Below are 27,629 nucleotides of genomic sequence, written 5' to 3'. Positions count from 1 at the left end.
AACATGTGTTCATATAAATAGATATAAATATATACATGGACCATTGAGACTTCCTAAAATTACTAAATAGCTTTCTTTGGGTGACTTATACCTGTTGGTCTCTGATCCATCAGCTCATTAAAGTGTGACTGTGGGTAAGTGACGGTCTCACTTTAATTATGATATTTAGTTTCTTCTTCAGAATTAAGAAATTGCATTTAATGAAGTTCCTTCCAAGCATAGGTCAACGATTTCCCAACTCTCTAAGCCTATACCAACAGAGTCATCTGGAAAGACTTCTTTCTAAATGAGACCCATTAATGGACTGTGGCTGTTAACCAGGGACTAGTTAGCCAAATATAGAGATCTTTATTATCACCATAGGGCTTGGCCACTAATGAGTTAATTTATTCAGCCACAGCCACTTATAAAGAATCTATTAAGGCACGGAAGAGACTTGGATCATAGGATCATAGGTTTAGATCTGGAAAGGACCTTAGAGGTCATCAAGTTCAACATTTTATTTTAACAGATGAGGTAACTGAAAAAAGGTTAAGTGTCTTGCCCCGGGTCACACAACTAGTAAGTGATTGAGCTCAGGTTTTCCTGACTTCAGATTCAGCATTCTAAACCTATACATTTTACCCTCTCTCAATATGCACAGGCAGATAGGTAACACAGTATTAATTCACCATGAATTTTTTGAGGCGTTTATGTCTTGAGAAATACTGCCTCATTTAGTGATTACAATAATCTTGGGAGGAAAGTTAGGGAGGCTACCTATCTCATGATCTCCATCTTACTATTAGGTAAACCAAGGCTCAGGAAGGATCAGAACCTTGAACAAGGTCACACAGCATCTCAACAGTAGGGCTGGGATGCCTCGCTTCCAGCCTGTGACTTTTCCTACGCAACCACATTCAGGGTTCTGTGTCTCCTTGTCTACTGTGTGACAGCCCAACAGTAAAGCATTTTAAGGACTTGGCATTTCTGAGAGGAGGTGGAAAATGCCAGGCCAAAGTTCAGAGCATATGAGGCTTCTTTCATTTAGGGAGTTCTCAGTAGCAGTGGTGGCAGGTTAGAGAGTGTCTGGCAGGTGGATAAATGCCAAGAGAGGATGAGGCTCTCTCTCTCCCTTTGCTTTGGGGACCTGATGACATTTCTTTTTCCTCAACTAACAGGGGGACATGCTCTGCTTGGGACTCAGGCTAGAAAGATAATAATAATAATAATAATTGTAGTAATGATAACTTCAATTGACATAACATTCAAAGGCTGATAAAATACTTTCTTCACTGAATTGTGAGGGACAGATTGCACGCATCTTCATTTTATAGTTGGATAACTTCAGAGAGTTAAAGAGGTTTTTCCAAATTTACATTGAGAATAAGTGCTGGTCTTGAACCTAAATCTAATGGTAATACTAGAGGTTTTCCCAGTCTACACAGATGCTTCTCCACTGATGCTTCAGTTTGATTGAAATTTACATAAATTATTTCATTTGATTTTCAAATCAACCCAATGAGGTTAGATCTGTGGATATTATTATCCCTATGATGCAGATAAGGAAGCAGGCTCTGAGAAGTTAAGTGATATTCTCATGACTGCACAGCTTAATGTTTACCTTTTGCAGGAAGTCTTCCCCAATCCACCCTCTACTGCTAATATATTTTCTCTTTCTGTGTATATGTCTGTATTTCTGTCTGTCTCTCTGGTTCTCTGTCTGTGTCTCCCTTTGTCTCTGTTTCATTTTCTCTGTCTCTGTCTCTATAATATCTATATATCTACATCTATATAGGTATCTTTGTGTACCTAGTTAATTACCTGTTGTCTCCCCTATTTGAATATGAGATTCTTGAGAACAGGAACTATTTTTTTGTTTTTATTTGTTTGATTGCTTTTGCCTTTCTTTTATATCCTTAGAATTTATCATGGTATCCTGCACATAGTAGATACTAAGTAAATGTTTCTTGATTGGTTAATGGATAGTAATTGGCAGAGATAAAATTAAAAACCAGGTCTCTCCCAGCTCCAACCCTTGTACCATCAAATTCTGCAACAAGTTCCCCCACTTCCTGGAACCCTGGACTGTAGAAAGCAAATTAAATGATATGATCCCTATGTTCAAATATCTTCAGGAAAATACACTTGTTCATTGGGTCTCATATGGGAAAACAAAAACTCAAAATTAGGCCAAAATGACTGGGACTAAACCTCAGAGCACCAAAATTTGAAGGTATTGACTACATCTGTACTCCTTCTGTAGCTAGATGCTTAGCACCTAGTTAGCTAGAATAATTAGTTAAAATAGAAAGCTACCAGATGGTGCTTCTTTCCCCAGGTGGCAAGCTTGTGCCCCAGATGCCTTCCTCCTCAGACTAACCCTATCTTATTTCCTCTCCTGGCCAAGGGCTCCCAAGCAGCAGTAATGGGACTGCCATTTTCCAAAGGCCACACGGCCTCCAATCTTCCCTCAGGAATTTTTGTAGTGCTTACCCTAGTTCTCCGAATGACTAGTTGTAACTTTGAGAAGAACTAAGACCAACAGGGGTAAGTTTCAGAGAAACTCTAAAATCCTTCTGAATCTCTTGAGTCCCAGGCACTCAGTTTGGCTATTCGAGGTCTACAGTAATAGAGTGGGAAGTACCTTGGACAGATCCAACAACATCAACAGTAATAAGAGGATCATAACATCAGGGAGGTGGTGTCATGGCATGCAAGTGAATTGGATTTAAGTGACAGAGATGATCTTGCACAGCTTTCCCTCACTTAAATGAGAGATGGAAGACTTAGGAAGCCCAAGAATGGCAGTGACCTTTTGTATTTTTGTATGTACGGTCAAGCATAGAAGCACCTCAGTCATTTGATTGAAATACACTCATTATGTCTGGGCTTCAAGCTCCGTATTGTTATAGTTTTCACTGAGCACTGAAGGATGAACAGTTTTAGACTGGTTATTGTTCTGATTTCTGTCTTTCTCATCTGTTTCTGCCTCCCGCTCTTTGTGTCTATCCAAATCTCTTTGTTTTTCATTCATATGTCTCTCATCTCTCTCACTCTCATTTCTCCTTTCTCCTCCTGTCCCTTTGACCCCTCCTTTCTTCTTATATCTGGATTTCACTTCCATTCCTTCCCCTTCCTTCCTTTTCCCCTTTATGTCACTTTCCTCTCCTTTCTATTTCTATTTCTCTCCCTTCCCTTTCCCTGCATCTGTCTATATCTCTCTATAACTGTCTGTTTCTATCCTTATCTTTCTTCTGCCTTGATCTTTGATCTTTTTCTGTGTCTGTGTCTCTGTTTCTATTCCTTTGTGTCTGTCTCTGTAACTCTCTGTACTGCTCTCCTTCTTTCTCTGTTTCCTCCTCCCTACCCCCCCATAAATCCCATACCTCTACCAAGAAACAGCATAGTGTAGTAGAAAGTGTCAGACTTGAAAGTCAGGAGAGATTTGAGTTTAAATGCCATCTCAGACACTTACTAGTTAAGCGACCCTGGACAAGTCACTTAGGAGTCACTTTGAGCCTCACTTCCCTCATTTGTAAAAGAAGGATTATAATAATACCCACAGTGCCTGCCTATCTCACAAGGTTATGGTGAGGATCAAATTAGATGAAGTAAATAAAGTGCTTTGTAAATTTTAAATCCCTGTATAAGTTCAGTTGTTATTAGCTGCCTCTCTCCATGATCTACTTGCTGTCTTCTCTCTCCTGCTTGTCCTTAACACATTCGAGTTTATGGGTTAGGTTTGCACTGATGAGCTGTGCTTTCTGGCCTTCCTGCCCCTGCCATGCTCTTTCCCTCCCTCGTTTCCCTGCCACAATTTAAGGTCCTCCTTCTCTGCCCTGCCCTGGAGATCCTTCTTCTATTAAATATTCTCTGCTCAGGTTGGCCCCTAGGCCTTCCTCCCCTCCCCCTCCTCTGGGAGCTGAGAAAGGCAGGCAACATTTGCACTGAGCACAGAGGCAGGGGGCTCATTTGGGCAAATCTGAGATCGATGTTCAACAAGAAAGGTACAAATGTAAGTCTGGCTAAAGAGTATAATAGAATTTATGGAAATCACCGGCCTGTGCTGCAGCCTGCAATGATGGAGGTGATTATTAATTAATCATGGTCTTTGGGGAAAAGTCTCGGTGTAAGGAGTAATTAAAATGAAGCATTGTACAGTTGTACCGAATGATGATTTATGAGGCTAAGTAATTGCAGCTCTGCCCTCTTCCCTCCGGCAGGCTCAATGGGAAGGATTAACTGGACGGATTGTTTTCAACAAAACCAGTGGCTTAAGGACTGATTTTGACTTGGATATCATCAGCCTGAAGGAAGATGGCTTGGAGAAGGTGAGTAAGGGCCCCCAGCTTGCTTATGGCTGACCAGAGAAAATGAGAAATCCCTGGGAGGGTCCTTTCACTTTCAATAAAATACTTTGTAGAAATTGGGTCTAAATTCCTTTTGGACTCTGATGGGCCACACCCACTTAGACCACAACTCCCACTTCTTTTTTTTTTTTCCTTAGGCAATAAGGGATTAAGTGACTTTCCTAGGGCCACACTGCTAGGAAGTGTTAAGTGTCTGAGGTCAAATTTGAACTCAGGTCCTCCTGACTTCAGGACTGGTGCTCTATCCACTGCTCCATCTAGTTTTCCCCACAACTCCTACTTCTAATCCAGTCAATCCAACACAAATTTAGTATGTCCTAAGCATGACTCTGGATGCTATGTCTACAAATACAAAGTTTAAAACTCTTTTCCCTTAAGGAGATTACATTCTACTGTGGTGGGATTTGTTTAGTCATTTTTCAGATGTGTCCAACTCTTTGTGACCTATTTGGAGTTTTCTTGGCAAAGATACTGGAATGGTTTGCTATTTCCTTCTCCAGTTCATTTTATAGATGAGGAAATTAAAGCAAAGAGAGTTAAGTGACTTGTCCAGGATCACACAGTTTGTATATGTCTAAAACCAGGTTTGAACTCAGGCAGATGAGTCTTCCTGACTAGGTCTGGTGCTTTCCCTATTCTGCCACCTAGTTACCCTACACAAAGAATACACAAAGCAGACAGAAAGCAATATACATGTTCATTTGAGCAGTAGGATAGGAAGACTCTAACAATTAGGAATCTCAGGAAAGACATGTAAGAAGTGGCACCTGAGCTAGATCTTGATTCTAAGGGGCAGAAGAGAAGATGGAATACACATTCTATGCATAGAGAACAGCTTAGCTAAAGTCATGGAGGCTGGAGATGAAGTGCTTGGTTGAAGGAACAGTAAAGTAACACATAATAAAATGGGAATGGTAGATTAGAATAGGAGTATAAAGGGATTTAAATGTCAAGCTGAGGTGTTTGTATCCCCAAAAGTTGTAGAGAAAGAGGAGAAGAGGGCCCAAAGTCAGACCTTGGTGGAAACACATAGTTATATGATGAGAGATGAATGCTATTCCTACTAAGGAGACTCAGACAAGTATGAAGAAAACCAGGAGAGAATGTCATGAAAACCCAGGGAAGAGAAATTATTTAGGAAGAAAAAAGAGTCAAGGTGTCAAATATGGCAGAGAGCTAAAGAAGGATGAGGACTGAGAAAAGGCCATTGATAATTTCCCACTAAATCCTATGTGGGAGGGAGAAGGAAGAAATCCTTTATCAGTTCCCATACTACTATGAAACAGTCCTTACTCTAAATAAAAGAAGCAGTGACAAGGTAGAATGTGCATAGGAAGAGGACTGGGAGGAGGAAGAAATTCAAATTATGTCACTTGAATATCATTTTGAGGAAAATAAGGATGTGTGGCCTGAAGAAGACATAGTGAGAATTATTCAATTAATCAGTGCATATTTATTAAATATAAGCTTTGTGACAGATAGTGAACTAGGCAGTAGAAATAGAAATACAAAGGATAAAATAATCCTTACATACAAGCATCTTTCATTCTAATGGGGGAAGCAAATGTGTATGAAATACATATAACATCGATAAAAAGTAAATGCATAGTCAAAATGGTTAGTTCATATGGAAAGGAACTGACCTGATAGCTTTATTCAAATACTTGAAGTGCTGTCATGTGAATGAAGGGCTAGATTTGTTCTATTTAGTTCCAGAGGGAAGAGAGAGGAACAGTGAGAAGAAGTTGAAGAGAGGCAACTTGTAAGGAAAAAAACTTGCTAGCAATGAGAGTTATCTAAAGGTGGATCATGCTGCCTTGTAAGGCACTAAGTTTCCCACCACTGGAGGTATTCAAGCAAAGGATAAATGAACTCCTGTCAGGAATGCTGCACCTGATGGGTTTAGATTAGAATCCCCTGAGGACTCATGCACCTCCAAGTATCTGAATCTGTGAAGGACAGCTGGTGACCAAAGCCATAATAATGGGAGAGAATCTATTTTATAGCATTAAGTCAGGCTTTCTGATCAGTTAGAATATCTTTAATGAATCATCTCCAAGGGAAAGGGTCAGATGAAATATATCCACCCACATAAGGATGGACTTTTTGTGCAAATGTAAATAACAACAGTGCAAAAAGTGCACTGAGGAGAAGGACTGAGGAGACTGAAATATAATTGTGAACCCAAGCTGGGTGAAGTTAATTATGGAGGACTTCCTAAAGGAGGTAAGTTTTGAAAAAAATGAGTGATAATTTTTGTACAATGGATATTACAGGCCATTTCTAGTGGTGAGAAGGATAACAGCACAGCCTTAGAAACTGGTTTCCACAGAGACAAGGTATCCCCACATGAGAACTAAAATATTAGTTTGGTCAGTGACTTAGACAGATGCTCAAAACCAATGGGTGTTAGGAAGGGGTGCATGGAAGGTGCCTCTATATCCCCAGGTCCTGGAGAATCATCTGGCTCCAGATGACTTTTTTGCCAGACGTTTCAGCTAAACATAGTTCTCCTGGAATCATCCTTTATACTCACATTTTCTGTGATTTCCCCTGGCCTTTATTCCAGGAGATTACTTCAATGCCTCACCATGTCATTCTCACCAGATAAGCCAAACATGGATACAGAGAATAAATAACCCTCATGGATTCTCTAGGAGCTGTCCATGGCTCTGATAGCTCCTTGACTTATAGGTCCTGAGAGAAGAAATGGATTTGGGAACTGAAGACTCAGTTTGGTAAAAGCAGAGGCTGTGAATCCTTTGGCATTGAAGAGAAATGGGCAGCTTTCCCTCATTTTTCCTTTTCCCATATTAAATAACAGGATTCTAGAATTAGAATCAATTTAATTCAATTCAACAAGCACATTAAAAGTACCTATTAAGTTCAACATATCGAAGCAATAGAATACACAATAGTACCACTCTTGGTGTCAGAAAAATCTTTATTCTAGCTTTAATGTATATTACCATGTGTGGCCATGAGGTCACTTAAGCTCTATAGACTTAAGAAAACTCTCTAGGATTTACCTATTAAGTCATGGAAGAGTTGCCATCTGCTTCGGTGAAGGAGACTCCTCTGCCAGAAGTCCCCAAAAGCAAGAAAATCACAGACCCTACATACGTTCAAGATCTTGGATCTGGGGATACAAAAATAACACCAACACAAACCCTGCCTTCAAGGCACTTATATCCTATTAGTGATGAAGTGGGGGACAATTATAATTCAATCAAAATAATTTATTAAGTGCATTCTTTGTACCAACCTTTCTACTAGGCATGAGGGCCAGAAAGCCAAAAAACAAAATATAGTCGCTACCTTCAAGTAATTTACCTCGGTTCTCTTCCCTCTAAATTTCCTTTCTGCCCTTCTCTTGCCTTCCTTCTTTCCTCTTCCTTCCTCATTTTCTCTTCTTCAATCTTCCTTTCTCCTCTTCTCTGCCTTTTTCTTTCTTTCCATCCTCCACTCTCCCCTATTCTCTTCCCATAACTGACATTTACATATCCATCAAAGATTTGAAAAATATCTTACAGTCCACTGAAGTAGTCACTACAGCTATAATTAAACCCATCTTATAGATAATGAAATCGAAGGTGAGTGACTTGCCCATGCTTACATAGCTAGGAAGTGTCAGGGATGAGATTCTAACCCAGTCTATTTTTTTTTACAAGGCTAATATGCTTTTTTCTATCCTGCTTTGCTTTTCATCACAGTTCTTCATTTCTTCTCCACCCACATACATAGTTATCCAATGGTTTAACCATAGAGTAACCCTCAAGCTATGGCTATAAGTTGCAGATGTGGCTTGTGACAAGTTAACCCTGAATGTCAGTAGCTGAGTTCATGCCAAGTTTTGGACCTGGATTGGTGAATTTCAATAGCTGGGCTGAGAACTGTCTGAAGTACAGGAATGGATTGGGGAGGATTAGCCAGTTCTCATCTCTGAGCCATGGCTGCTCTGCCCACGTGTGCTTCTGGTTGACACTTCATTTAGAGGATTTGGGGTTTTCCAGGGAATGGGGGAAGATGGACTTTGCCTGAAACTCCTTAAGGAGTGACTTCCCTGTCCCATTGACCAATTAGTTGGCAAATTTCAAACCTTGGTATAAGAGTGCTTGCAATTTTCCTTCCTGATGATCACACTCAGATTGAGGGGGAAATAGTATGATGCTGAAAAATACCTTTGACTGTCCTTTCACCATCCTTCTATCTGAGCTTTGGAGACATTTGGACAAGTTTGGAAGAAAGAGAAAGCCCAGTGCTTACAGTCATCTTTAAGGAAGGGAAGAAACTTTTTAATAAAGAAGTAGGAAGGAAGAGAGGAAAGGAAGTAATAAATGAAGGAAGGAAGAAAGGAAGGAAGGAAGGAAGGAAGCAAGGAAGGAAGGAAGGAAGGAAGCAAGGAAGGAAGGAAGGAAGGAAGCAAGGAAGGAAGGAAGGAAGCAAGGAAGGAAGGAAGGAAGGAAGCAAGGAAGGAAGGAAGGAAGGAAGGAAGGAAAGAAGGAAGGAAGGAAGGAAGCAACGAAGGAAGGAAGGAAGGAAGGAAGGAAGGAAGGGAAAGAAGGAAGGAAGCAAGGAAGGAAGGAAGGAAGGAAGGAAGGAAGGAAGGAAAGAAGGAAGGAAAGAAAGAAGGAAGGAAGGAAGGAAGGAAGGAAAGAAAGAAGGAAGAAGGAAGGAAGGAAGGAAAGAAGGAAGGAAGGAAGGAAGGAAGGAAGGAAGGAAGGAAGGAAGGAAGGAAGGAAAGAAGGAAGGAAGGAAAGAAGGAAGGAAGGAAGGAAGGAAGGAAGGAAGGAAGGAAGGAAGGAAGGAAGGAAGGAAGGAAGGAAGGAAGGAAGGAAGGAAGGAAGGAAGGAAGGAAGGAAAGGAAAAAGGTAAGGGAGTTATGAAGGGAGGAAGTGGGGCATGGAAGGAGGGGGAAGGAGGGAAAAAGGAAAGGGCAAAAAAAGAGGGAAGGTAATAGTAGGAGTAGGCTTCCCCTTTCCTTGGATGCACTACCTTTTCATCTCCACTTTTCAGAATATTTCCCTTTCTGCCAGGCTCAGCACAGGTGCCACTTCACTGAACATCTCACATTAAAATGTTTTTCAATCTCTCAAATTTTTTGAGCACTTTGGAGTTCTCCTTTGCTTCTGTCACTCCATACTTTGCATTATCTTCATATGTTTACATGCCATATCCCTCTCTTGAGGATTGAATTTAAGCTCTTTGAAAGTAGAGACTATTTTATTTTATCTTCATATTTAAACCACTTAGCTTTGCCTCTGATGCCATATAATATACATTGGCTAAATTGCATGATTGAATAAATTCATAAAAAATACATTGAACGATTTTTATTGATCATTCATTATGTACCCAACACTGGAATGGATTGTGGGAGCCAGCAGGATTGTCTGCAGGCTCTGGAATTGCACACCTCCTCCGGACTTTAATCTCAGTTTACGACATGTGAGCAATGGACCACTCAGTCTACTTTGGTCTAATCCCTGCCAGGTCCTCTCCAGGACACATATTCTCCATCACTCAGGCAGCAAGCAGAGGGAGGGGGAGCAGAATGGCTGGCCAAGTGTCGTCACAGCCTTTCAGTATTGTGTTTGCCTACTGTTTGTTAAGCCGATGGGCCCTGATCCTTCCCGCTTGGGGTGTTGGGAGGATTAAGGCAGAATTACTGGAGCATAATTACATGTCTCTTTGCTATCTGGTTTGCACAGCTCTCTTAATGGGATATTTGTAGTCTGCCTCTCTGGTTAATTGATTAAGTTCCTGGGTTCCTCAAAGAGAACGATTTCCTCCTGAGGTTGGCCAAGGACAGAAAGGGCATGAGCAGCTTTAGGAGATCAGACTTTCCAGCAGAGCAGAGGACAGGCGAGTAGAGAGCATAACATGAATTTGAGATAGACTTGATATTTTATAAATATTTTTAGAAAGACTTGTATTGTGGGGGTTTCACCATAAGTTCAATATGAGACAAGAGTATACAATGGCAGCTGAAAAAAAGATTAAGTGACCCAAGGCTATCTTAATAGAACTCTAGTGTCAAGACTAAGTAAAGTGATTGTTTCACTCTCCACTGTACTAATCAAGCTACATTTGGAGTATCATGTTCTGAGTTTCTTGATTGAGGAAAAATACTGGCCTCTCCCTAATGATAGCTAACATTATGCAGAACTTTAAGGTTTACAAAGAGCTATCCTTACAATAGTCTTGTGAAAGGCTGTTACCTTCTTTACAGACTAGGAAATTGAGGTGAAGAAAAGTTAAATGATTTGACCAAATTATCATATGTAGCATGTGTCTGAAGCAGGATTTGAACTAGATTCTTTGTGACCCCAACTTAAGCATACTGCACCATTATGATACTTGACTTCTCTCTCTGGTCACGTGAAAACAATGCTAGACCATTCAGAAATCCAGCCTGTGACACTATGAGGTCACTATTTTTACTATGCCCATTTTACAGTTGAAGAAACAATAAGTATTTTTAATGGCTTTTTATTTTCAAAATATATGCAAAGATAGTTTTCAACATTCACCCTTGCAAAATCTTGTGCTCCAAATTTTTCTCCCTCCTTTCCCCTTTTCCCTTCCCCTAGGCAGCAAATAATCCAATATATGTTAAACATGCAAACTTCTATATATTTTCCATATTTATCATGCTGCTTATTTATGTTTTTTAAAAAGTTTTTTAAAATCTCTATCAAAGGCTGTATGGGAATCAATAATGATGTATGTAAAAAAGGAAGAAACTATAAATCTTAGAGAAGTTTAAGAGACCTGCTCAATTAGTGAGAGTGAATTTGCCATCACTGGAAGTATTCAAATTCAGAAGCTGGAGAACCACTTATTGATAATGTTATCAAGTGGACTTCTCCCCAGGTAGAAATTGAACTCTATACTTTCTGAAGTCCCTTTAAGCTCTAAGATTTTATGATTCCATAGTTAAGTTCACCAAGAACTCCTGGAGAAATAAATTTTCATTCATCCTCCCTCCTGTTCCCTTCTCTCACCACTATACACACACACACACACACACACACACACACACACACACACACATACACACACACACACACACACAGAGGCATTAGAAGAAGTAAATGGGCATTCGAGGGAGGAAATTTCAGTCTAGTCTGAATTTAAAATAGCCTTCAACTTCCTAGCAAGACAGAAGTCTTGGAGAGGATTTTCTCCTGTTTGTCTGTCACCAGCTGGTCAGATCAGCCTCATTGGTCTTTGAAATATTACTGCCCTGATCTCTTCCTCTGGGAAAAAAAAGTGACTCCACCTTCCTCCCAGAGTATATGTGTTTTTGGCCTCTCAAGGTAATTCACCTGATAAAATGAGCTCTCATTATCTCCCTGCCATTATCTCTTATTTGCCATATTTGGGGCCATCTCCTCTCTTTGATTATCTCTGCATTCCTCTGAATCAATTGCTATAGGACAGGAAATAGACCTCTGATGTCATATATAGGGAATTCCAAAATAAAGACCCTTTACTAATGCAGGTTTGCATTATTCTGCAATATACTATCTTATAAAAAAAAAGAAAAGAATTATTCATTTTGAGCTTCAAATGCAGAAAGATAAAATTTCCTTTTATACAGCACAGCATAAAAAGAAGATTCAATATAAAATCATAAATTTCCACTTCACAGTTTACTTTAAAAAACAAACTGTGTAATAAATACTATTACATCATTTTCAAAACTACCCTGCTTTCCTGTATTTTCTTAAATGTTTTTATTTTGTTTTTTGTTGGGTGCTTTTTTTTCTGACACCCTCCATACTCTGCCCTAGAGTGCAATTATATGTATATATGTAAAATCATACTATACATAGTTCCATTTATCAGTTCTTTCTCTGGATCTAGATAGCATCTTCCTTCATAGGTCCTTTGTAAGTTAATTTGAGTATTTATAATGCTTAGTCATTCAGAGTTGTTAATAGAATAATATTGCTGTTACATCATACAATGTTCTTTTGGTTCTGCTCATTTCACTCTTCATTATTTCATACAAGTCTTTCATTGTTTTCTAAAATCCACCAGTTCATCATTTCTTATAGTACTGTAGAATTCCATCACAATAATATACCACAGCTTGTTTAGCTATTCTCCTCATTTCTTACAGCTCTGTAGTATTTCATCACAAAAATATACCACAACTTCTTTCACCATTCCCTTCAATTTTCCAGTTCTTTGTCATCAAAGAGAGTTGCTATAAATATTTTAGAACGTATAATTTCTTTTCTTTATCAACTTGGGAAAGAAACCGCATAGTGGTATTGCTAGATTAAAGGGTATACATCGTTTTTTTAACTCTTTGGGCATAATTCCAGATTGCTTTCCAAAATGGTTAGATCAGTAACATATTGTCTTTAGAAACATCTACAACACTGAGATGCTGTGACTTGCTCAGGATCATATAGCCATATGTTTCAGAGATGGCAGAATTTGAACTTAGATCTTCCTGGCTCCTTTTACCAATATAGGTCAGCATCTTCTCCTTAACTTATAGATGTAAATAAATGCCTAGAATCCTGAGAGTTTAAATAATTTACCCAGAACAACACAACCAAGCTGTGTCTGAGACTCAAGTCTCCCTGAATTCTAAGACCGGCTCTTTACCTGCTTGCTTCCTCTCAATATGTATTTCAGACACATATTTCATAATAACATTCATTTTACTATGGCGTTTCTAATGAGTAGATTTTGTAATAATACTAATAACTCACATCCACATAGAACTTAAAAGTTTAAAAAAAACTTATGTTAACTTACTTAAACTCACAACAACCCTATTGAGGGTACTCTCAAATTACAGATAATACAGGAATTGCTTCTTTCCCTAAGAGAAGGCTTGATGACTTAACCAGGTGCCAGTTGCAGAAGGGAACTGTTTAGGCAGGCATTCAATAGGCAACAAATATTTATTATGCACTTACTATATTCCATGCACTGTGCTAAGTTGGAAATGCAAATAGAAGCATCAACAAAGATAGTCCCTGCCCTTAAGAAGATGGAGCAATTGGGGTTAAGTGACACATAGTAAGTTTCTGAGGTTCGATTTGAACTTACGTCCTCCTGATTCCAGGACCCAGGTTCCATCCATAGTGTCACCCCTAAAGTTATGTTCTAATGGCAGAAGCCAATACCCTAAAGAAGTGCTGGCCCTGCTGTTTGAGAAATTAAGCAAGTCTTCCTCACTACTTAATGTGACCATGACTAAGTCCAAGTCACTTCATCTCCTGTTCCTCAATTTCCTCATCTGTAAAATGAAGATGTTGGACTCAATGGTCTCTGAGGTCACTTCCAACTCTCAAACTATGATCTCATTTGGAAAAACTTACTCAATGTTAAATACCCCACAATACTTGTGGGGATGTGGAAGAGATGTTTTTTGTTTAATTAGGACTTTGATTTAGTGTTTTCCTAGGTTCCCTCCAGCTCTCAAAGTCTATAATTCTGTAGAGTAAGAACACCTGAGATCCAACCTTGGCTCTTCCACCTGTATAATTTTGGACAAGCCACTTGACTCCTCTGGAGCTCAGTTTCAGCATATATGAAGGGGTGACTGTATTAAGCTGCCCCTCTGAAGTCCCTTCTAACTCTAGGATTCTGCCCATCTCCATGGGGAACTAAGAAAATGGGAAATTTTTCTAGTAATGACAGAGGGACAGAGAATGCAAGTTTTATTGATCTAAATTCCATATGTTTCCTCTGAGACTTCACAGAATCCTAGAATGTCAGGGGTAGAGGACACCTTTGAAATTTTAGTTTTGGCCTCCTTGTTCAGAGAGGGGAAGAGGTCATACACTTAAACTAGCAGCAGATCTGATGCTTAAGCTCAGGTTTTTTTTTTACTTCTCTATCTTCTTTTTTAAATTGCCTTTTAGAATTCTAATACCCTCATATTTCTGTCTGTGCTTCTGTCCTTCTGTCCAGGTGGGTGTGTGGTGTCCTGCTGATGGCCTCAATATCACAGAGATTGCCAAGGGCCGGGGTCCCAACGTCACTGACTCCTTGACCAACAGATCCCTCATTGTCACCACTGTGCTGGTAAGAAGCTGCAACTCTGTGTGACCTCCCCAGGGAATATTAAATCAAGGGATAAAGGGAGAAGCAAATAAAAGGAGAGCAATTCATTTTCCAATGATCGGCTTGCTATGCTTGGGAAATAGAGCCCACTTCCCAGTGGAGTTTTTTCAGGGAAGCAGTGAAAGAGCTAATGGGTTTAGGGTAGGTGGGATAGGTCGAGAGTACAAGGGAAGAAGGAACTGAATATCTGGCATAGCTCAAAGTGGAACAGCTTAGAATTTGAAGCCCAAGGACCTGGGTTTGAACCTCAGTTCTGCTACCTACTTACCACTAATGAGAACTTGGGCAACTACTACCTCCCCTTCCCAATTCTTTATCTGTAAAATAAAGAAGCTGGATAAAATGATCTTTCAAGTCCTTCTCAGCTCATAATCTCATGAATCTACATAGGAGGCTTTCATGAACTTCTCAACAAACCTTGGAGTAGGCAGTTAGCATCCTTGGTCCCCAGACACAGGTCTGGGATCAACAATGAGAAGACCAGGGATGTAGGGGCCGGGGATAGAAGAACTGGAATGGAGGAACCAGAGCTAGAATGCCTGGAGCAGAGAGGCTGAGGATATAGGACCTGGGATTGACAGACCATATATAAAAAGAATAGACAGAAAGACTAGGGATGGAGGGAACAAGGACTGAAGATCAGAAGATAGAAGGATGAGGGATGGAGGGACTAGGGACAAAAAGATTTAGCCAATTAGGAGAATAGCTGGAGAGTCCTACTCCTTTACTAAGAATCCCCTCACTAGGATGGGGATGAATGAGTTACTATGTAGAAGTATAGAGGGGAGGAGGCTACAATCTATGTTCTTAGAGAAACAGGTGAATGTGAAAAAGGAGAAGCTTTAAACAACTATCTTCACTCCCTTCTCAAAGAGAACCTCAACCTCAATTAGTCAACACTAATTATACAAAGGCCGGTGATCTGGGAACATTGGTGGTCACCCAAATCCTACGTTTTTCTATTGCCTCCCTCTCAACTCAGAAGCCAGCATCTTATGTGGCTGTACTCTAATTTCCTTCTGGCTTCCAGATGTTGCCAATGGAGAGGAAGGGGTTTTAATTAGTTTGATAATGCCCTGGGTCATAGTCTACCTAGATGGAAGTCTTGGAAACATTCATAGCCATAGTAAAGCTGGCAGGGCACACTCTACTTGAGTATCAAATACTGAAGTTGGAATCTACCATGGAAACAGAGCATTGCCCTGGCAAGGGATTTAGTGTCAGGGAAAGTACCTAGAAAACTCTCTTTTCTTTTTCCTCCCTTCTGACTTGCCTACATTCAGCTTTTCTGTGGATAGTCTCTCCTCATTACTTCAGCCTAGTACTTTCAATTTACCTCCCATCTATATTCTCTAGAATCATTTTGGACCTACTTATTTACAAGCTATCTACCCTTTTAGAATGTGAGCTTCTAAGGATATTTGCCTTTCTGAGCTCAGCATTTAGACAGTAGAAGGCACATAGAAGCACTTAATAAATGCTTGTTGACTGACAAATTTACAGTCAAAAGATTTGGATCTGATTTCTAATCCTGTCACTTAGCTTTGTGACATGGAACCACATTAAAAAAAAAAAAAACATCAGCAAGCTAGAGTAATTAAAGGAGCACAACCAAGTTAGTGAAGAACGTTGAGATCATGTCATAGGAGATTCATTTGAATAAACTGGGGAATATTAGGAGGACATGATAATTTTCTGCAAATGGCTGAAGGATTGATATGTGCAAGTGGGATTAAACTCTTTCTCTTTGATCCTAGGGAGCATAACTACATGTAATACCAACAATGAGTTAAAGAAGCATATTTTTAGTCTTGGGGGAAAGGAAAAATGTCTTAACCATTAGAGCTGTCTAAAAAGGAATTGGTGTCCCTCAAGAGGTAGTAAGTTCCTCATCACTAGATTTTTATGAGCAAAGACAAGATGACCTGTTGTCAAATATATTGTAGGAAATATTTTTATTCTGCTGCAGGTTGGATTATGTGACTCTAAGGTCTCTTACAGCTCTAATATTCTGTGGTTCTGTGATTTGGACAAGTCATCTTCCCTTTCTAAACCTGCTTCCTCATCTATAAAATGAGGATAATAACAAGAAATATAACATTATCCTTTTATAGTGTTTTAAAGTTTTGCAAAGTGCTTTATATATGTTATTTCATTCGATTCTCACAACCCTGGGAGGTTACATTATAAGCCCAATTTTACAGATAAGAAAATTTTGAGCTCAAGTCTCTTTTACTTTAAGTACAATACTTTAGGCACTGGACCATCTAGATGCATAGGATAATAATACCTGCCTAATGAGGTTATTCTAAAGGAAAATACTGATGGAGTGTAAAGTATTATGGAGATAGGAAGTTGCTCTTTTTGAGGTTGGCTTATCTTAGGGATTTACACAGTAGAAGCACCATTGACATTGGCTGAACCCTGGTCCCCGCTAAAAACTGGCTGAACCAGTGTAGACTGAGCCCTAATCCTGGCCAAAGACTGCCAAGACACCAGGTTCTGGTCTCACCTTCAAGAAGATTGAGCCCTAAGTCAATGTAATCATCTTTTTTTTTCCCCTGAGGCAATTGGGGTTAAATGACTTGCCCAGGGTCACACAGCCAGGAAGTGTTAAGTGTCTGAGGCTGGATTTGAACTCTGGTCCTCCTGACTTCAGGGCTGGTGCTCTATCCACGGCACTGTGGTCATCTTTCTAATGATTACTGGAGTGCTAGCATGAGTGTGCCCACCCCCATTGCTATAATAAGAGTTCAGCAAAATGGTAAGAACGTGGTAGACCTGTCTAAGTGGGTTGTCTTAGTGTACAAAGGGCAACAAGGTTTCTGAATTTGGTTGATTTTTATTGTTCCTCTGGATCAGCAAAAGGTGGACTGCCCTCATAGAGGTGGGAGACAATGGAGTGTTCAATTCAACAGGCGTTCATCAAATGTGAGTCACGGGGCAGCAGCTTGGTGCAGGAGGAAAGTGCTTTGTAAGTGATTTCCCATTCCACCACTGCCTCTTATGACACTGTATGAACTTGGGCAAACTATTGGCTTCAGTTTCCTGATTTTTGAAGTGAGAAAAACTGTACTAGATGATCTCAAAGGGTCCAGCTGCTCTCTCTCCCCTCTCCAGGCTTTTTATGTCCTACCTGTCTGAGAACATAAACCACACACACACACACACACACACACACACACACACACACACACACAAGCATCAGTGTGGGTGTGCATGAGTGCATATGTTGGTTGTCACAGCAACTGCTGCTTGATTGACAGGAAAAATAAGTGGGCAGTCAGTCCAGGCATGTAAGAACTACTTACTTCCATAATCAAAATGGCCCTGTGATTTCTAGACTTTTCCTTTTGCTCCTTTTCTGGTGGTGAAGAAAAGATGGTCTTTTGAGCAGGTGGTAAGGAGGGGATGGGTTAGAAGGTAGGAGATGAAGGATGACCCTCCCCTCTCCCTATGATGGTTAATAATTATAAACTCTGTACTTCTCCCAAATCCTGAGCCCTCAGGGTGCTGAACCACACAATATTCAATGCCTTAAACCCCTCCATCCTAAGATCCTGAGACCTTAATACTAAACCCCTCAGCTCCAGGCCAGGGTCGGAACTTTGGGGCGAAAGAGACCTTAAAGACCATCATGTACAATCCCCTCATTTTACCCATGAGGAAGCAGACCCATCAAAGTTAAGTGATTTGCCAGAGATTACATGACTACTAACCAGGTGCCTAAGGTTTTGAAGCCAGGTCTTCCTGACTCTCTAGTCTGGCGCTTCATTCACTCCACTAGCATGAGTGTCAGCTTTATTGCCTGGGGGACCACAAGTCCCATTCCCAGTGCAGTGAAGCAGATTAAAATTATAATTAGGAAATGTTTAATAAAATAAATAAAAATACAACATAGATGCGTGTGAATTTGTTGTTTTCTAAGTCACTGCCTCCACTTCTAGCAGATTGTCTCCCTGAGCCCTAGATCTCTGTGTCCTGAACCACGGGCCTGGGCCTTGAGATGTTAGGAAGAGAGGGGGAGGGTAGTAGAAGGATTCCCTCTCCCATGTAGCTCCCAAGCAGCCTGCCCACCATAGAGAGGTGCAGGGATAACATTGATAACAGCACCCCTTCCCCCTTCTATTCTTCCACTCCTGCCAGGCTAGGTGGTAAAGCAAGGAAGCAGGCTGAGTGAGAACCCTGCCTGATACCTACCTTTGGTCCCACCTAGGACCAAACTTCAGCCTCTGCCTCCTGGGACTGTTCTTTAGGGAGTACGTGGATGAGCACTCATTCCTAGAACACCATGCTCATAGCTTGCTCCTCTGTTTTAGAAGGTTGGGACATGCATTAGGCTCCTAAAAGAGCCCGAGATGTGTGTGTGTGTGTGTGTGTGTGTGTGTGTGTGTGTTCACGTGCACTTGTGTTTTGTGTGATTATTAAACCACAAATCTATTTTAGAGAACTGTTCTCAGTATCTGTGTTAGTACATCTGTACATTATGTGTGTCTTGTATTGGACTGTGTACTACATTCTTTATGTCCACTGAGTCATGTCTTAAGAGTTATGGGCTTGTGTAGACATTCTGTTTATTTGGTGAGTCATGCATCTGTTTTTGTTTTTTGTTGCAGTTTTTGAAGGTGGGGAGCGTTTGTATCTGAAGTAGGATGTGTTGTTCTATTTGTGTTTTTTGTCAAGTGTATTTGTATATTCTTTGAGTCATGTTTCTGTGTTAGTATATTCTGTGTGTGAAATAAATCACACATCTGTTTTTTGTGGGGTGTGCTGTGTGTCCATTCTACAAGTATCTTATGTTGGTATTTTTAAGTATTTTTTGGTCTATTGAATCCTGTTTGTGGTGGGATGTATGTATGATCTACATGTCTCCTGAGTCATACATCTGCTTTCTTTGCCATTGTTGGATTCATTGTCTTTGTGCGTCTATTTGTGTCTGTGTTGGAATGGTTGCATCTGTGGGTATATTGAGGCTGAGTCCATCTTGTGTGTCAGTATTGGGTCTGTTTTCTTTGTGTCTGCATTAGGATGTATGTGTTCTGTGAGATTTTTGTGTTCCGGGTGTGAACATCACTAGGACACATACGCTGTGTATTTATATGACAAATATATAGATTTTACAATCTGTCATCTGTGTGAATCTGTAAACACTGAAATAGAATAAGGGGATTATGAAGGCTATTGTGATATACCTACAACAAGATTTTCCGATCAGGACAACCCTCCCAAAACCTCTCCCGAAGTCTGTGGACCCTGTCAAGAGATAACTTAATGCTGGGCAGGGCTCCATGTTGTTGTAAGTGATTTTAGAAACACCAGAACAAGAGCCTTAGAAACACAAAGCTGGAAAAGGTTATTTTTCTAGGCTCCTGTTTTTTTGTGACTTGTTGAAGAGAAATATTACCCCAACTACCACCACCGTTCTCCCAGAGCAATATGAGAGCGTGAAGTTATGAAATTGAGGGCACCTTCACTGAGCAATCGATTAGCAGCCGAGAGAGCTTGTGAATTGGCTGTCTGGACATTTCCAGTAATAAATTGTGAAATAGTCCATGAATAAGTAGCTCGTGGAGTTCAGAATTACCCCCTAGGAAATGTTGCCGGCCTGGAGACACATTACCAAGGCGAGCCCCGTCTTAATGCTCAGTGCTTCTGCTGTTAAATATGTATGCCGTCCCCAAAGCACTTCCCGAAATTAATAGCATTTTACAGCTGCTCCGAAGCCAGCGTATTTATATGGAGATGTATAGATCCAGTTGCTGTGGTGGGTTCACAAATGAATTGCTAATTTTAGAGGAGAGTGTTGGGGAGGGACCTGAAGCGAGAACAGGGGAACAAGGTGTCTGGGGAGCCTTTATGGAAATGGGGGGCACTTAACCTTTGGTGACATTAAGGAATTGACACAATGGCAGGAGAGGTACAGTGACCAAGGACTGTAAAGAACACAGGAAGAAGGAGATAGAATCTGCCAAGATGTTTGTGGGGATGTTACTTCCATCATAAATGGGTTCTTTCTTGTTTAATAACCTACCAGAGTGAGTGTTAAGCTGTGGAGAGAAGTCAGGTTTGTAGTAAACACTTCTTTGAATGGTGCGTTGCAATTTGCATGTGGAGAGAGCCTACAGTGTTTCACATAGAATTTGTGATGGTTTGGAGAGCTCTGATGGACCAGCCTCTTGTTCTTCCTTTCTCACTTGCTTTCTCCTCCAGTTGAAGCACCCATTCCTCACAGTTTGGTCTCTTCCTAATGAGCCTCTTCTCACCTACTTCCCTCAATCTACTTTGGTCAATGATGAAGGGGAGGCAGAGATTGACTGTAGTGCTGAGCTAAAAGGACAAGACTTGCTTTTCTGTACCAAATTAGGTTGGAAAAGTGATTTTCTGAGAACTGCTGAAAAAAGTCAAGAGCCCCTTTTGGAATCAGATAATAGACACTCTTTCTGTGGATCTGTCAGGCAGAGATCCCCACTTCAAGGAACCTGGACCGGGCTGTTTAAAAATCTAATGTAAACAAATCTGTCTGGAGGCCTGAGGAGCTTAGGCCAGAGAATAGGACTGTCTGTCCTCTCAAAGCTTGGTAAAGGTTCTTTGGGAACCTGTACTCCTTCTTAAGAAGACTCCCCAGAGTTCAGAGGGTTTAAAGGGACTTCCCTAGCTAAAACTAATTTGGTGTAGTACCTGAAGCAATGCTCTTTCCTTACAATGGCTAAGAATTGTACACAACAAGGGGCAGCTAGATGATGCAGTGGTTAGAGAACTGGTCCTGAGTCAAGAGCACCAATGTTGAGATTCAGCCTCAGACACTCAATACTTCCTACCTGTGTGACCCAGGCAGGACAAGCTACTTAAACCCAATTGATTTAACAACAAACAAAAAGAATTCTGTTATTGTAGATCTGATAAGAGGAACTTAATTATAGAGCTAGAAGGTTGAAAAAATATAGTAAATCCAACTAATTCATTTTACAGGTGAGGAAAATGAGGACCCTAAAAAGAGAAGTGATTCTCCAAGATTATATAAGCAGTAGGGGACAGGGCTGGGATTTGAACCCAGTTTCTCTGATTCCAAATCCAGCTCTCTTTTCACTATACTATACTGCTATAGTTTATTCAAGCAAAAATGGCCTGTGAAAACCAGATTGTCCTGGGAGGACTGACCCTGGGACCTCAAAAAAAAAAAAAAAAAAAGAGAAGAGAAATTTTGAGTGTTAGATTGCATGCAGGTAGACCTGGGAAGAGTACCCACTAAATAGTAAGATGACGGTATAACTTGGCAGCCAGACGTTAGTCATTGGGAGCAGGTTAATCCCACCAAGCTCTGCCAGTCCCAATGGCTAGTCCACAGACATCCCAGAATATCACAGTTAGGAAGAAATCTATTCCAAACTATCCCTAATCAAACATGCCTTTTGCAAAATCGATGAGAAATGTCAACATGTCTCTATTGATAACTACTTTCTGATGTACTCCATTTCACTTTTGGATAGTTCTAATGGTTAAGAAGACAGCTAGGATGCTCACTAATTGAGCACTGGACATGGATTCAGAAACCTGAATTCAAATTTATCTTCAGACATGTAATAGCTATGTGATCTTGGGTGAGTCACTTAACCTCTGTTTGCCTTAATCCGCTGGAGAAGGAAAAGGCAAATTCCCAAAAATAAGAACCACAAAATAACAACCCCCAAATCAAACAAACAAACAAACAAAAATAGACAGCCTTGGTATTCTATGGTTCATGGAGTCATGAAGAGTTGGACACTACTGGATAACAGCAAATGGTTAAGAAATGTTTTCCTTCTGTTAAGCCAAAATCTGTCTCTGCAAACTTCTATTCATTTTGTCTTATGGAGGCAAAGAACATACTCAATCCCTCAAATAACACTATCATATTATTCTTCCTTCCATCCCAAGTCTAAATATCCCCAGTTTCCTCAATTAGTTTTCATATAAAATTATATTCAATCTTTTCATAATCTTTTCTTTGGATGTGCTTAATTTTCTCAATGTCTTTTCTAAGATATTGCTCCGAAAGTTAAGTGAAATACAGTCCAGAAAATGACAGAAAAGTTATCATTGGATGTTTAAACATCCCTCTCAGGGTATGAGGGAGGAGAGTCCTATAGTTGGTAACTAGACAATTCTTTCTTGTCTTGGAGTTGACTAATGCAGAAAAGGGTTTTCAACTGTGTTAGCTCTGACAACTGACAGGAGGAGAGAGATGCAAAAGGGTTCATTCCCTACTTCATGGCCAGGTAAAACCAAAATGAGAAAGAGAACACTAGAGGAATAGTGACAATAATAACAATAACTAGAATTTATATAATACTTTGAAGTTTGCAAAATGCTCCACAAATATCTTATTTTCTCCTCATAAGAACCTTTGAAGATAGGACTAATATTATTATTCATATTTTTACAGATGAGGAAACTGAAGCAGACAGAGGTCAAGTGACTTGCCCAAGATCATTTAGTGTTTGAGGCTGGATTTGAACTCATTTCTTCCTGACTCTAGACTCAACACATTAGACACTATTCCACAGTTTTCTCAGTTGGATAGGGTAAAGCCAATCTGTCTTTCTGAGTGGGGTTGCCTTTACTCCCACATTCTATTGCCTCGTACCTCAACCTTGTATCACTGATCATAGAATGTTAGAGCTGGAAGAGATGTCAGTGATCATCTAGTTTAACCTGAGTATTTTACAAATAAGGACAGTGAGATACAGAAAAGTGAAGTCATATAGTCAATAACTCTTTATGAAATGCTTACAATGTGGTAGGCATTACATTAAATTCTGAGAAATATATCAAAAATGATGTTTTCATGGTCTCTGCTCTCAAAGAGCTCCCAATTTAATAAGAGATACAGCATATAAGTAACTAAGTAATATATATACAGAGTAGATAGGAAGTAATCTCAGATGGTGCCAGGTGGCACAGTGAATAGAGTGCCAGACCTGGAGTCAGGAAAATCTGAGTTCAGATTTGATCTCAGATACTAGTTGAGTGACCCTGGAAAAGTTTGCCTCAGTTTCCTTATCTGTAAAACAAGCTGGAAAAGAACCATTCCAATATCTTTGCCAAGAAAAGCCTAAGTGGCATCTCTAAGATTGGATGTGACTGAAAATGAAAGAACAATAACAACTTCAGAGGATAAGGCCCTAACAGCTGGTTGAGGGGAAGAGAACTGGCAAAGCCTCTTGTCACAGGTATAACTTAAGCTATGTCTTGAAATAAGCCAGGAAGGATCCAAAGCAAGTACAAAGGACTCACAAAGGAAAATGCTATCCATAACCATATAAAGAACTGATGGAGTCTGAATGCAGGTCGACGCATATTTTTTCACTTACTTTATTCTTTCCCTTTTTTTTCTATTTGATCTGGATCTTTTCTCACAACTGTAACTATTATGGAAATGTGTAAACTATGTCAGATTCCCTACAATTTTCAGAAGAGAGAATGGGAAGAAGAAAGGGAAAACAGGAACTCAAAATCTTGTGAAAATGAATAATAAACATTTTCTTTACATGTAACTGGGGAAAAATTAAAACACTATTAAAAATAAAACAAGGAGGCCAACAACTCGAGATAAGGGGACAGAACACTGTAGACATAGCGAGTAGTGGGTATCAAGTAATGAACATGGGAAGTGGAGTGTCTTGTTCAAGGGACTACAATGTAACAGGATCATAGAAAGGAGTGAAGTGAAGAATGGAAAGGCAGGGAGGGACAGGTTATAAACAGCTTCACATGTCAAACAAAGAAATTCATATTTGATCCTGAAAGTAACAGAGAACCACTGGAGCTCCTCAGCAGAAAGATGACATGGTCAGATCTACTCTGTAGAAAACTCATCTTGATAGTTGAGTAGAGCATGGATTGGAGTTAGGAAAGACTTGGAGAGACCATTTAGAAAGCTATTGATGCAATGGTTCAGGCAGAATGTGAACTAAAGATATGAGTCTTCGAGAAGAGTTTATATGAGAGATGTTTTTTCAGATTAAAAACAGCAAAAACATTGGCAGCATATTGGATATGTGAAGTGAGCGAGAGTGGAATCGATGATGACCCCAAGGTGGTGATCCCAGTTGACGGGAAAGGACACTTTTGCAGTATTGGAACAGTTGAAAACATGAGCGGATTTGGAAGGGGTGGGTAATGAATGAGTTCTCTTTTGGACACTCTAGATTTGAAATACCTACACACCATCCAAATGACAATGACCTGGAGCTCAGGAGAGACACTAGGGCTGGGTGTATAGATCTAGGAATCATCTTTTTCAGGATGATAATTAAACACATGATGCTTAACAGATCATCAAAGAAGATAACCTGCCCAAGGTCATAAAGGTGCGAAGGAGAGATAAAATTTGATTCCTTATTCACTGCTCATTATACCACAACTCACCGCATTTCCAACTCATCATCCTTGCCAAGTGACTGCAATAGACTCACTGATTCTCAGCTCCATGTGCAGCCTAGTTGTGTCCCTTTCTGCCCGCTAACAAGAGGTGTCTCATGCAAGGATAATGTAAATGTGGGCCTGGGGGAAGTTGATTTTGTAATGAGCTATTGTAACTGATTGACAGAAACAGAACAATGGTGAGAAGGTAAGCACAGGGTAAGGATATAGAGCAGATTGCTAACTAAGTTCAAAATACAATTATCAGCTTCACCATTGCCAGATGGGAGAGTTTTGTTGAGACAAAGCTTCTTTGTTTAAAAGACCCAAAGGCTTAGTGACCACAAGCTGGATATGGCAGCTAAAAAACAAACACATTTTTAAGTTGCATTAAGAGGGATTTAGTGTCCAGAGTCAGAGACGGTGATCATTTCATCATCATCTGCCCTAGTCAGATCACATCTAGTATACTGTACTTAGTTCTGGGCTCCACAGTGAGGGAGTGCAGAGCTGAGGTAAAGAGCACCTAGAGGAAACTTGCAAGATTAGTGAGGGACACAGGATCGTAAAAACTAGAAAGGATGTTGAAAATCATCTAATCCAGCCCTCTGACTATATCTATGAAGAAACTGGGTCTCAGACATGTTGAATGCCTTTCCCAGAGTCACACAGGTAGTAAATGGCAGAAACTAGGTTCAAATTCTGGTCCTCTCACTCCAAATCAAGTGCACATTACACTGTAACCTATGGGCAGGGCACAATTATGCATGCTTGTGTCCCCTGCTATCATCAAAGTTGGGAGTGGTGGATCTCTTCAGCTAAAAATTTCTGAGCTAGAGCAAGCTAGTTATGGCATTAATTTGATGAGCCCTTTTGTGATCGGAGGCCACTATGTCACCTAAAGAGGGGTGAGTCAAACTAGACTAGGAATGGAACAGGACAAAGCTCCTGTGCTGATCAAAGTGGAATCAGGTCAAAGATCCCGCACCTCGATCCCAGGTGAAACAGGGTGATCTAATCTAAAACATAAATGGTATTTGGCCAGAGCCTGGAAAGAAGCTGGGGACTCTAAGAGGTAGAGGTGAGAAAGAGACTGGTGCAATACAAGCATAGTGGACAGCCTTGCACAGCGGGCCAATTTGATTGGGCTGTAGAATGTGTGAAGAATAGCAACATGGTACAGTGGAATGTGGTATTAATGGTCCCGTGGGACCTGAATTCAAATTCTGACTTTTCTTTGTCCTATCTGTGTGATTATGGCAAGTCATATCACCTCACTGTACCTCAATTTGGTTGATCTGGGTGACCCCTGAGGTCTCTTCCAATTCTGATCCTATGAAAAAGTAAGCTGGAAACAAAATACTACACCATGTTGTATACTTGAAATTTCCCAGCCTTCATGTCACTAAAGTTGTAAAATTCCTCAGACTGTAGCAAAGAAATTCTCACCCATTAAGCATAGCATACAAGTCTGCTAATTCCAGTGCCTCTGGTCATGTGGGAGGGACCAGGCTTCATTTCCAAGTTCACTGTCTCAAATGGCAACTCATTTCCATAACTTCCCACCCTTAGTATATACTTAATCTCTTGGGTGTCATTTTAAATAAGAGACTATGCATGTGTGAAAAGGTCACTAGGCTGGAATTAGGAGGGCCAAGGCATGATCCTTCCAGCAAATTAGGACCATAGGTTTTATTTTTTAAATTTATTTTTGAACTTTTGTTTTGTCAAGTAATAAGCTTAGGATCCTAAGTTTCAGAGCAGGAATGGATCTTGATGATCACCTAATCAAACTTCTCCATTTTGTGAATGAGAAAACTTCATGCATAGAGATGAAGCAGTTTCTTCAAGGTCATGAAAATGCTATCTAATCAAGGTTGTTTTTTTGTTTTGTTTTGTTTTGTTTTCCCTGAGGCTGGGGTTAAGTGACTTGCCCAGGGTCACCCAGCTAGGAAGTGTTAAGTGTCTAAGATCAGATTTGAACTTGGGGCCTCCTGAATTCAGGGCTGGTGCTCTATCCACTTCGCTACCTAGCTGCCCCCCCTTTTTTTAAAATTTCAAATCCAAATGCTATTTCCACAATACCATGCTACTTACTGTGTAGTTATAGGCAAACCAATTGCCGCCACTTTGGGCGTAAGGTTAACCATCTACCCCAATTCATGGAGGGATTTCACTAGACAATAACAAAAGTTTCTTCCAAATCCAATAATTTGTGAGTCTGTGATTTTAATTAAGCAGCAGGTATATGCAATAGATTTATTATAGGCTTTCTAATCCTAGAGGCTCAGCCTTCTTTTATCATTTCTAATCAATCATTCAATAAGCATTTATTAAGTGGTTGTCACAGATTCTATGACAAGCATTGGCAACACAAAGAATAGAAAAACATCTCGTGACCAAGGAGTTGATATTCTAAGCTGTTCTCAAGGAAGGCAAGTGAGAGACTGGGGGATATTTAGATTAGACTAGAAAAAATAAGACTTGGGGGAAATATATTTGTCTTCAAATAGTTAAAGGACTGGCATGGGGAAGAGTAATTCAACTTGTTATTTGGCTGCAGAGGACAAAAATGGGGAAAAACAACAACAGGTGGAAATCCCAAGGATGTAAATTTAGGCTAGATCCAAAGAAAAACTCCATATGTTTATGTCCAAAGAGGGATGGACTGCCCAGGGAGCAGAAGTTTTCTTTTCAGTGAAGCTCTTCAAACAGAAGCTGGATGACTACTTATTGGGCATATCAGAACAGGGATTTCTTTGGGAGTATGGATTGGAA

The 27,629-nt window shown here is 40.2% G+C and overlaps 1 protein-coding gene across 5 annotated transcripts in view; it reads left to right on the top strand.

Annotated features, from left to right (window-relative positions):
* Nucleotides 1–27,629, top strand: part of GRIK3 (glutamate ionotropic receptor kainate type subunit 3) — a 324,916-nt gene that overhangs the window by 234,826 nt on the left and 62,461 nt on the right. For all 5 annotated transcript variants that reach the window (XM_074305178.1, XM_074305177.1, XM_074305176.1 and 2 more), the window contains exons 8-9: nt 4,206–4,313; nt 14,298–14,411. In XM_074305178.1, coding sequence (XP_074161279.1) covers nt 4,206–4,313; nt 14,298–14,411 — 222 coding nt within the window. The remainder of the gene's footprint in view (nt 1–4,205; nt 4,314–14,297; nt 14,412–27,629) is intronic.

The sequence above is a fragment of the Sminthopsis crassicaudata genome, chromosome 3 (genome assembly GCF_048593235.1).
Source record: "Sminthopsis crassicaudata isolate SCR6 chromosome 3, ASM4859323v1, whole genome shotgun sequence".
Taxonomy (NCBI): domain Eukaryota; kingdom Metazoa; phylum Chordata; class Mammalia; order Dasyuromorphia; family Dasyuridae; genus Sminthopsis; species Sminthopsis crassicaudata.
This window is presented reverse-complemented; position numbering and strand designations above follow the sequence as displayed.